This window comes from Ambystoma mexicanum, chromosome 7p (genome assembly GCF_040938575.1).
Source record: "Ambystoma mexicanum isolate Mex_15411 chromosome 7p, UKY_AmexF1_1, whole genome shotgun sequence".
NCBI lineage: Eukaryota > Metazoa > Chordata > Amphibia > Caudata > Ambystomatidae > Ambystoma > Ambystoma mexicanum.
In genome coordinates this window covers 248578792-248591371 of record NC_090939.1, presented here as the reverse complement: position 1 = coordinate 248591371, position 12580 = coordinate 248578792, and the positions used below count along the sequence as shown (strand labels likewise).

The following is a 12580-nucleotide window of genomic DNA, read 5'->3' as shown; positions in this document are numbered from 1 at the left end:
CAAGAAGGGATGGCTTCAATTGAAAATTCTACAGGCATCGAAAGTCAATGGGACACTTGCTCTCCCATCGTGGAATGGGTATTATCAGGCGGCATAAGTTTGTTGTGCCAAATGCCAGCTCAATCAGGGCAACAAGATGAGCTGGAAGATGATGGCTCTCTACTTGCTGACTCAGTACTCCCCACAAGAGGTCCTGGCCATTCCGCAGACCAAACTACCTATCTATATCAAGGCACACTCTGTAGTGGGCCTGACACTTACCCAATGGCACAAGATGAGCGCTACACTTGGCTCACCCACACAAAAGGTGCCAGCCTCGATCGTTATCAGAGCATTACTCTCATATGGGCTAGACCACAACCTCCACCCCGGACAAGACAGTACATGGCAACACATAAGGGTAATGGACCTGTACGAGGGGGATGACCGTCTACCGTTTCATGAGGTGCGCCAAGTCCTGGGGTTGGAGAACTTCGGGATGGGACTCTCCAATCCATTTTCGCTGCACATGCTTATGAGCAATCCCACCAGGCCGGAACCATCTGCATGTGAGGAAGAAATGGAATGCACCACGACAACTTTCCCATGCCTTTGCATGTTCTACAATTTGTCCATACCTAACAACTCGGGTAGGACTCGAACATTGGCACACATGTGGTCTAGTGGCCCTGTGATCACAATAGACTCCGAAGATATATACAACCTGTTCGCTGGGATCCCGGCATGTCCTTTAACATTAAGAATCGGAAAATTCCCTTCAAAATAATTCAGAGACTGTATTATACCCCGAGTAAGCTATACAAGATGGGTCTCTGTCACAATGACTGCAGTGCTTGCGACATTGTGGGGTCTAGGGTCTATGGGATACATTCTTGTTCACGGATTAAACCATTCTGGGGAATGGTTCATCGGAAGATCTCGGGCTTGCTCCTACATGCCCCGGGCCTATGCTGCTGGGAGCGAACAGTGACGAATGGCACATGGATCCTCTGAAACGCAGACTAATCCATGTGATGCTCTTCACTGCTCGCAAACTTCGAATTCTTAATTGGAAGTCTTCTACCCCACCCACTAAAGTTGCATGGAAAACTCTTCTCGCCAAATTGTGCACTTTAGAGGGCAGTGATTATAGGAACCTATCTTACTCCACATAAGCAGATCTCTTCTAGGAGGTGGTGGAGCCCTATATATCTTCAGGAGATGGGGGGTTTTAGCTGCATGAGACGGGAATCCGGGTTGGGGGGGACATCCCAATGTAATATGGGTTGTCCCGGGCAGGTGCCTTTTTTGTTGTTTTCCTTTTTACCCTGGTAGTAAAAAGACTAAAGCAAGAAACAAAAAGATTTACAATTCAGTAAAAGTTTTCCGGTATCCTTTCCGGAGTTGTACAAAATTTTAATTGGTGGCAGAGTTAATGAAAAAGATCATAGAAATATTGTTATTCATAAGACCTCTCTTTCCCACAGGAATTCTAAATGTTTTCATTTAATGAATTTAGGGCACTGCGGGTTCGAAAGAAAATGTCAGGTGAGAAGATGCCAGTGAAAATGATTGGTGACATCTTGACGGCACAGCTCCCACACATGCAGCCTTACATACGATTCTGCAGCTGCCAGCTCAATGGGGCGGCACTCATCCAGCAGAAGACTGACGAGGTCCCAGAGTTTAAAGACTTCGTGAAGGTGAGTAGCTGAAATATGTACACACTACTCTCTGCTTTTCTGAACTGTAGTATGCAGTGAAAATGTCTCTTTCGTTTGCATGAAAATAAAAAAGACTGATTTAGAAAGAAAGCTCTAAGAACACTCAGAGCGGTCGACCGCTCTGACACTACTCAGACCGGTCTTTCTAAATCTTAACTGTCACGCCCCTGCCACACACGAGTGCGCGCAAAGGCTGACAGGCAGGGGCAGACGGTTATGAGGGGTTTGTGTGCCTGTGTGTATGCTGTGTGTTTTTAGTGGGTAGGGCCCTGGGGAGAAAGTGTGTGTCTGTGTGTGTTTTGATGTATTTGTTTGTGAGTTTGTTTGCTGGGGGTTCGGAGAAGAGTGTTTCATGGGTGGGAGTGAGGGGGCGGGTGAGCGAGTGCATACTTGTGTTTGTGTCCATGCTGTGTTGGAGGAAAGGGGGCTTGCAGGCTGAAACCCCCAAAATAGTGATAACTCTGTGTTTTAAAAATGTGTAATGATCACATAGAACCATGCACTGTGTGCTGAACTTTTTAAATCTGGTTCACAAATCCTTACTCAACAAAACATTAGGAGATGCACAAAGCATCTCAGGGTTGCACCATACACAATTTACTGAATTCAGTAAGATTTGTACAATCACATCTTTCAGATACTTGTGTGTACACCTTTGCTCAAGTGAATCTTAATGATGCTCCCATACATCTCCAGATTTGCACCAGTACAATCTAGGTGATAGTAGAAAAAGCTACATAATTTGCTCCAGAGCAATTTAAGATGACAGCAGCGCGTATCACCAATCACTAAGATCCTCCATTGGCTGCATTTAGCCACTTGTTGCAAAAATGAAATTTGGCATAATACACCCTACCCTCTTTTTAAAAGTCCCCATGTTCCTAATCAATAAAAACGCTAACTACAGAGTTGGGGTTTGTTGGGGGCTACTCTGCTTCTGCGAGCCATTCTAGCACATATCCTATCACATACTTTCAGGAAAAATCAAACTGGGGATTGCGACTTATCCACTTTGGCATTTTCTTAACACATGCTGGAGCATGCTCTTAACTCTTGATGTGTTACATGCCTGCTGACTTATGATCCCCTGCACAAAGATAACATAAGCATTACAAACACATCTCACGATCCTTTGGTCGCTGTAAATTTGTTCCAAAGAGCACCCCTATTTTTTTAAGAGATACATTAGAAACATGACCAAACCTGTTTCAAAAGAACTCTTAGTAAAGAGTGCAGTGGATCATTTCAAAACACAACCTAGGGATGTAATACCAATTGGACTAACATCAAACAGTTAATTGATCTTCAGTTAATTGAATCTTCTGCATCATGGTGATAAGAATTCTACATATTGAAAGGAATATGTGTGTGCACTGCTGCATCTGTTGAGTTGATAAAAAAATCCTCACTTACATAATCAATTAGAAACCTTTGGAAATGTAAGGAATGCTCTAATTATCTTCCTACAGGATTATAAAACAACAAACCTACACTTTCCTCAGAGTATTTCTTGTTGCAAATTTGTCAAAAAAGAATATATGTACTGCACATAAACTAGGATTCAGTACTCTTGAAAAAAGTCAACAGTATTGTATTACCACAAATTCTCCTTTGTTGCATGATGCCAAATAAGACTTTTTCATCGCCCATATGTTTACTGCCAATTAATAATCCATAAAATAATAGTACCTCACATCAAATGATATGTTTACAATATCAAGGATGAATAATATATGAGAACCATGAGCATCAAATAATTAAAATCAGATTAACTAGTAATGCGATAGGTGATGAGCAGCCACCCTACCTAATGCCTTTAAACAATTCACAAATGCGGGATAAAATGCAGAATGATCAGATTGACCAGCATCGTAGAGCCTGAATGAGCTAACACTTTAAGGACCAGCAAGTATCTAAAAGAAAAATACAAACGAATAATAATAATGCAGGCTTGCAATGAGCGAAAACTTGAGACCTCAATAGAGGAATTAGGATTTTAGGATTTTTGCATTAATGGTTTTGTAGTGTTTGCCAAAAAAAAGGCATTGGGTTTTCAGTGTTTTATGAACAATAGAGACGTAGCCATTGAGTGTTTTCGAGCATTTGCGAGTGTTCAATGGAAGCACATTTGAAACAAAAACGAGGAAGCAACACCTTGGAATGTTTATGACCTCCCGGAAAGATCGGTTTCAGATAAGTTTTCCACTTTTCCTTTTGGACAAAATTTGTGGGTTTTCATAACTGAATAGATTCACATTGGTTTCCCTAAAGTTGCGATAATCAATTTTTCTGTATGGGAACCAAAGCTACAGTTCAAAGTGAGCGAATGTCATATAGATGAGAAAAGTTGACGTATGACAAACAAAAGCTAACCACATGATGGAGCTAAAGTGATCACAACTAGTAACATCCTCACTTATGGCATGGGTCAAAACTACTTTAAGATTAAACAAGCCTGAAAGCCAGCTGATGGTATACCTTGATTTGATTAAATGTTCTATGTGTTTTTTTACTTAACTAGCAAAATGTATCTGTACTCTGCAGGCATTCTTTAGACAGACGTGATAACACTTGCATCAATTCTTGAAAATCAATGGTCCTGTAGATCGCCGTTCCGAGTCACTTATCACTTTATGTGCTTTGTACTGTGAAGTAAACTGCACTGAGAATGGGCACGTGTGGTTGGCTGACATACCCCGGAGCAGACGTGGAGAGGAGGCGAGAGCTGGCGTGCTGCAGCATACTGGGACCTTCTGTGCACTCTCACCTGTCGCCTCACCCCGGTGCAGTGCAGTGCGTTGTTACGCAAATATCTTGTGGTTTCCAAGGTCCCTTATGTATTGGCCCTCACGTCGAGACGCTTAAAATGAGCTTTGTCTGGTCCTTCTACAACCACATTGATGTCTCGCTGACTTCATGTGTGAAGGTGGTGCAATCCGGGGCAAAGGGTGGGGTGTCCAAATGTCATGTAGCCAGTAATGTCTGGAGGCTCATAACAGGTAACTGTGCAATATGTGGTGCACATTGGTGAAACAGTGTGGAATTGTATAGGGAACATATGCGAAGCCACAAACCCACACCCATATTTTCACTTTTGCTGAAATCTGCGTAAAGGGGTGGGGTGTTCAGATGTCATGTAGCCAGTAATGTCTGGAGGGTCCTAACAGATGACTGTACAAAATTTGGTGAAGAATGGTGAAACGGTGTGGAATTGTATAGGGAACACACACAAAGTCACAAACCCACACCCAGTTGTGCACTTTTGCTGAAATTCGGTGCAAGGGGTGGGGTGTCCATATGTCATGTAGCCAGTTATATCTGGACGGTCCTAACAGGTGACTGTGCAATATCTAGCGCAGATTAGTGAAACGGTGTGGAATGTATAGGGAACATATGTGAAGCCACAAACTCACACATTTTCACTTTTCTATATATAACTGTAGTTCTTATTAAAGACATTCGCTATAGTTGGAATTTTAGAGAAATCCTACCAGCCCCATGTCGCAGCCCCATAGGAATCTTGGGTCAAGCCATTAACTGATAAATGTTCAACATTGTCTCTACAGCTGGGATAAGATTAATGACTGGCAAAGGGCAACATTTCTGTAACAGACTGTGCTCTTAGTGCTGTTTGATTTTTAATGGGTGCACAACCCCTTAAGTTGTTAGTAAATCTTACACCAGAATAAACTCTTCGACACATAGAAGAATACAGCTATCTACAAATAAAGAGCTTAGTTTCTTGTATAGGACCCATTGTCAAAAGCACAGAATGTATTTGCTTTAGTGGTTAGAGATGGGGACTTCACATGAGTGATGTTTGAGTTAAAAAAAAAACTGTACACTGACTTTGAAACTTGAGCCAGGGCAGCAACAGGATATTACAGCCAGTAATATGTGGTACATCGGAACAAATTACTTGAAGGATGCTGCATAAATAGTTGGTGTACAAATTAAGTAGCATGAGCCCCTATGTTTACTGGTATTTGGGTGTTTGTTCTATCATTTAGCACAATCAAGAGCCTCAAAAGGCCAGATGGGACTGCCATTAGAGAAATAACTTGCCGTTTGATGGAACCCGGGACACTTAAAAAGAAAACCACGGAAATCATAAATACAACATCATAAATACACAGTAGTGCCATAAGGTAAGCTTATGGCACTATTGTTGTGTGTCTATAAGCCCCTCATCATCATCTGCCAGACCGATTGCGAAAATTATTCCATTCCATTACACAACTGCTATTTTAATGGTCCCATAACAAGCGCTGTTGCCATCTTCAAGGAAATCATCAGAATTCGCCTTGCACAGGAACCGCCACCATTGCAGTCCATGAGGTGCACTATCTGTTAAAATGGCCACCGCTATCTGAAACTGCCCTTTGGTTGTTGCTATTACCTATCTTTCCTTAAAGAGCAAGCGAATTGGCTCTGGCAACCTTCATTAGCCAATGAGGTTGCGCCGCCAGGCGAGCGCCGGCCCACGTAGTAAGGCTCACAGAAAAAGGCTCCTGTCCCAAGCCGGGATGGGCTGTGGGACACCCATACTCTCCCCCATATCTCCTGTTCTGAACCTTCACTTTAAGTCTCCATCACTGTGCTGGACACTGTCCATCTCTGACCACTAATAATTTGATACGTGCACTAAGACTGTGATCACCTGTGCCAAAAAGAACTGCTCCTGAGTATAAACAGTATCCCTATTACCAGCGATCTTGCTTGACCGCCGCCTCAGCCCCATCACCAGTGAAAAGCAGCCGCTCACATTGTATTGCTTCGAGTGCCTTATTTGTTCTGCACTAACCTAGCTGGCTTGCTGCTACTGTCTATGTGGCCGTTCTTCGCTGTAACACCAACTCTGCCTCAATGTTCTATACGCAATGCCTATTTTACCTTTACTGTTTACTGATGCTTTGCTACATAATAAAGCATTGTTGCTTATGTATCATACTGAATGCCTCATTGTTAGAGTCCTCCCTGTATTTATGTCGCGCCAACTATATATTGCTACAACCTATGGGCTCACCTGATGTCACACCCACTACTGCCTTAGATCTATTGTTGCTGCCTCTGTTCATAGCGAATTCATGTGTTATATGTAATACTTGATTTACTGTCAGGCACTCTTCACGCGGCTCACTGTGACGCCACACCACGCACTGGTCCATTATTACCCTCTGCACCGAATTGATTGATGCGGACGGCACATCCACTACAGCCTAGACTTACTGGTATACACTCCAGTTCATAGTGACCCGCTTTATTTGCATCATATGTATTATTGGATTGACTGTGCTTGCTGCCCGCTTCACGTGACTGTAACGCCTTGCCTTGGTTCACTACTGCCCACTGTACCGAACTGTTTGCTACTGTTATCGCATTTATTATTGCACCAATTTATTGATGCACCTGCAGCTCATAGTGCCTTGCTCTATTGTACTATATGTAATTCATGGTCACTGTGCTGCCCTACTCCCCTGACTCACTGTGATATCATGCTCAGGATTCCTCACGCCCATTGCACCAAATTGATCCTCGCAATTGCTTAGAGTGACCCACTCGTACTGTAGTACCTATTGTGCTATTTCCTAATCATTGTCAAACTAATAGCCAACATAGCCATGAAAGAACATTACCTAATTTTAATTAGTCTATTTAGCTGTCTGGCTTACTTGAACCAGCCAATATCAACATTCACCCCATCTGCCATTTTCTGAGAACCATGAATTCCCTCACCTACCCCAGTGCGCCTAGCATTCGCCTGTCATTGTCACCTAACCTACCCCCATCAGCCTCGATACCACCATCTAGTTTCTTACCACCCTATCTTTTTTTTTTTTTAATATCAAATTTTATTACATTTTGTGCAATAAACGACAAGTTACCAACAAAACCATAAAACTTTTACATACAGTTGGCAGAGTAGCACGAATGAGTATGCTTAAAATATATGCAATCGCAACGAGACACGTGATGCGAAGTATATGAGCAGTTAAGGCAGCAGGCAGTTTATGGATGATTACGATGTACAAGCATCCCAAAGAGTGATGTTGGCAGATATGGTCTCTGGAGGACTATGTGCCAATGCATACCGCCAATGTTACATCAGATTTATAATGTCTGTTCCCACCTTCCCCAAATCTTATCTGCTTTGTCTGGGCAGCCTCTAGCTTGGTAGACTCGGCGTTCCATTAATATGACTGCATCCACGTCCGATGTCCACTGATCGTATTTCGGGGTATTTTCTGAACCCCACAATTGGGCAATGTTCCTTTTCGCAATTCCTGTGGAAGTTGAAACAAGTAGCTTTTCGAATCTTGACAGTTCAAGAGTGTCTGCAATGCCCAGGAGCAGGAGTTTAGGATCCGTCGGGACTGGGCGGCAAAGGACCCTGGAAAGCCTTGCGCTACATTTATGCCAGAAGCGTTGTATGCGTGCACACTGCCAAAGGATGTGGTAAAAGGATCCTTCTTCTTGTTTGCAGCGTAGGCATTTGGGGTCGGTCGATTTGCCCCAGTTGTACAGGGTTATTCGGGGATAGTATATCCTATGTAGTATCTTAAATTGCACCAGCCGAATTCGTGCCGAGATTGCACATTCTCTAGGATACATCAGGATTTCAATCCAGTCTTCAGGTAATATGGGGCCAATATCATTTTCCCATTTCGTCTTCAAGGTCAGCAGTTCTTTCGCGCCAAATGAGGAGATAGCATTGTACATGGTAGATGTGACCTTGTTGTTTACCTTATCCATTACTATGTTCCTTTCTATAGGTGTGCATTCCGGCATGTCTACGAGTTGGGCCCTGTGTACGGTAAGTGCATGCTGTAGCTGTCCGTGGTGATACCGTTCATTCTCTGGCAAGCCATGTGCTGCAGCAAGCTCAGGGAACTGCATCAGCTGGTCGTTCACTACTATCTGCTGAATCGTCTGTATGTTAGCTGCAGCCCAGGTTGGCCATTTCGGGAGATTGGCAAGATTCGGGAGGTGAGCATTGTTCCATATGGGTTGGACTGGGGTAATTTTGTTATCCCAGCCTAAGTATTTATGTATTTCTTTCCACACCAAGGCTGTGTGTACCGCTATCGTGCGTTCAGGCGGGCGGGTCTGTGTACAGTAGAGGCTTTCGAGTGGGGACATACCGTGTCTTGCCGCTAGTTCGGCTCTTATGTGAGGGATGCTCGGGTCTCCATGTAGGATATCATTGACTGTTGCCATCTGGGCTGCCCAATAATAGATCTGGATGTTCGGGAGTCCTATTCCCCCCTCCCAGACTGAGCGTTGGAGAGTTTGAAGGGCAATTCTCGGGCGCTTCCCTCCCCATAGGAGCGTACGTGTTGTGCTATTTATACTGTGGAATTCTACAGCGGGGATATGGAAGGGGGCATTCTGGAGAATGTATAGAAAACGGGGTAAGGTCAGCATCTTAAAGAGTGCTGCTCTGCCTAACAGTGTCAGCGGAAGTACTTGCCAGTGGGCTACGTCCTGCTTGTATCTTTTGATAAGTGGGTATAAATTTTGTCTTACGTAGCTATTTAGCTCGTTGGTAATTTGAATGCCTAGGTATCGGAACTGATTGGTTTCAACTTTGTATGGGGAGCCCGATGTTGGAATGCAGTCTATCCCTTTAACTGGGAACAGCACGGATTTGGGCCAGTTTACTTTGAGTCCACTAAAGGATCCGTACTCTATTAGGATTTGCGTGACTACAGGGCATGACGATGCTGGGTCGCCCAAGTATACTAGGAGATCGTCTGCATAGAGGGATACTCTATCTTCGCAGTTCGGACCCCACCTAAAGCCAGTCCATGTGGTAGTGCCCCTCAGGAGGACTGCCAGTGGCTCTATTATCAGTGCAAACACCATTGCCGAGAGTGGGCAACCTTGCCGGGTTCCCTTCCCTAGTCGGATGGTACGCGATGGCCACCCATTTACTTTAACCTCGGCTACTGGGTTATTGTACAGTAGTTGTACCCATTTTATGAATGGTTCTCCAAAGTGCATCCTGCGCATTATGGCCCATAGCGCCTCCCAATGAACAGAGTCAAATGCTTTCTCAAAGTCTATGGCCAGTAGGGCCAGCGATTGCTGCAGGGCCGGGGCTCTCTCTAGTGCTAGATGCAATCTGCGAATATTCATTCTGGTCGACCTCTGGGGCATAAAGCCACATTGGTCCGGGTGGATCAGGGACGTGATGACTAGTTGTAATCTATTGGCAAGAACCTTAGCCAGTATTTTGGCTTCGCTGTTAATGAGGGATATGGGTCGATAGGATGTGCATTCTTCAGGGGGTTTACCCTTTTTGGGAATTACTATAATGGTGGCTTTGCGGAGATCAGATGGGAGCTCGCCTTGATTTAGGGAGTGCTCGAACACATTGAGCAGGTGTGTGGGTATGTCCAGGTGGTGTAGCTTTTTCCAGAGGTCTATTGGGAACCCGTTCGGGCCTGGGGTCTTACCGGCCTGGAGTTGTCCGATGGCCTTTGCTATCTCAGTGGTAGTAATTTTGCTGTCTAGAGCGGTGATCTGGTCTGTGGTGAGTGTTGGGAGGACAATGTCAGTTAGTATGGTACTGTCTATAGCGTTGGCGGGGGGTTTGTAGAGATTCTCGTAGAACTCGGCAAAGCGTTCAGCGATGTCTGCATCGACGTGGACTAGGTTTGCGGTTGGGGTTCTGATACATTTGACCTTTGATTGACCCTCGTCTCGTTTTTCCAGCCACGCGAGCAGTTTACCTGCTTTGTCTCCCGTTTCATATACACGTGCCTTCATTGCAGCGTGTGCTTTCTTGGCACAGTCTAAGGATAGATTCTGCAACTTCTTCTGTGCCATTAATAAGGCTCTATTTGACTCCGGGGTGTCACTGGCAATGTGTTCCAGTTCCTTGGACATGACTTCAGTTTCAGCTTCCATGATTTTTTCGCGATGCATCCTCTTCTTATGGGACGTCCATGATATAATTACTCCGCGCAGAACTGGTTTGTACGCCTCCCACAGTGTATTGGGGTTATCAGTCGAATCTGTGTTAAGGTCAAAGTAATCGGAGGTGGCGGTCTCTATCAGCTCCTGAAATTCAGGGAATCCCAAGTAGTAGGAATTTAAACGCCATAAGGGGGGCGGTCGTGGTCTAGCTGTTTCCAGTTCTAGTAGCAGTGGAGAATGGTCAGAGATTCCTCGGGGAAGGAAGGATGTATTACTTATTAGGTGACTACTTTGGTGTGGGAGGAAGAAATAATCTATCCTGGACATCGAGGCGTGGGCTCCCGAGTGGAAGGAATATTGTCGAGTCTGAGCATGAAGAAGTCTCCACGCGTCACAGAGGCTCATTGCCGACACAAAGGAGGCCAGTTTAGTCGTAGTGGCGGGGTTTCTGGCTCTCAGGTGCGTGCGATCAAGCGTATAGTCCATGACCTCATTGAAGTCTCCTCCTATCACCGTTGTGTCTGCATTTCTTGTTGCTAGGATGGGGGTAATTTCGTTTAGCAGGTCGTTGAGGAGGGCTGGTGGGGAGTACACTGCCATGAGTGCCAGTGTTTGGTTCCATAGTATTGCTTGAATGTATGCATATCGGCCTCCTTTGTCCTGAAGAACGTTCGTGATCACCAGCGGAAGTCTCTTGTGGATTAGTATGAGGACTCCCCTCGCTCCCATAGAGAAGCCTGCGTGTACCGCAGTACGGTAGTTTGATCTTTGGAAGAATTTGCATATGTTTCCGGCTAGATGTGTTTCGGTCAGCATGGCTATGTCTGGGGAGTGTCTATTTAGGTGCTGCAGGACTAGCCGCCTTTTGATGCTGGCACCCAGTCCGTTCACATTCCATGCTAGGAGTTTAAGCTTGCTTTGGGTCGGAGTATACTCAGCTGCCATTGTCAGTGCGGGATCTGCTTACACAGTTGTACTTCCTTGGATGCATATGCAACAGTTCCATGATATTTGGTCCGTGTATCGTACTCGTCGTGCCTTTGTATGATAAACATTGAATAGATGTAACACCCCCAACTCCCCCCTCCCTATACTCCACCCACAACTGAAGCATCTGTCGACCCATTATTAACTTCTGAACGATTTAACTGTTATCTACATCCGCCTGCCCCGAGACAATCCGTTTTCGCAGTGCGGCTGTGCTAGATGTTGCGTCTCAGGGGGAAACACAAGGCGGGGTGGTGGAACTCCGCTATACGGCGTTCCGATTTCACTTAGTGTCCGGGGGCGGGATGGGGGGGGCGCTGCTTGGGCGGCCGCCAGCCGGAGTTGCCGTCAACGTCGCGTTTGCGGTGTACAGTACAGCACCTTTGCGATATGTTAGTAGTGGTCTGGACATCCGAGATATTGGGAATGTCTGCTAGTCTTCCGCGTGTTGTAGGATTCCGTTTTGTTGTTGTTGCTGCGGTTCCTGCTCAGGTGGTGGGTCAGGGCGGGGTCTGTTCCGCTCTCCCCTTCGCCTTCCGTCAGTGCTCCAGTCGCCATCTATATGCCTTTCAGCCCAGCTCCACGCCTCCTTAGGATCAATGAAGTGGACTGTAGTGTTCTTGTGAAATATTTTAAGCTGGGCGGGGAATATTAGCCCATATTTAACTCCCATTGATTGCAGGCGTTTTTTAAGGGGATCAAATGATTGACGCGCTTTCTGTACTTCTCTGGTGAAGTCAGGGAAGAACGCGATTCTTGACCCATTGTACGTAATAGTTCCTTTAGATCTCGCCAGTTGCAGTGCTGTGTCTCTATCTCTATAGTTTAGGAACCTTGCAATGACTGTACGTGGAGGTGCTCCTGGCATGATCTTGCCGGCGGGAATGCGGTGGGCTCGCTCGATGGAGAAGAATTTGGAGAAGGACTGTACGTCATATATATCCGCGAGCCAGCCCTCAAGGAATAGT

General features: G+C 45.3%; 1 protein-coding gene across 3 annotated transcripts in view; it reads left to right on the top strand.

The window, feature by feature from the left end:
• ITSN1 (intersectin 1) overlaps window positions 1–12580 on the top strand; it is a 3188156-nt gene that overhangs the window by 2958211 nt on the left and 217365 nt on the right. For all 3 annotated transcript variants that reach the window (XM_069636218.1, XM_069636217.1, XM_069636220.1), the window contains one exon: window positions 1499–1682. In XM_069636218.1, coding sequence (XP_069492319.1) covers window positions 1499–1682 — 184 coding nt within the window. The remainder of the gene's footprint in view (window positions 1–1498; window positions 1683–12580) is intronic.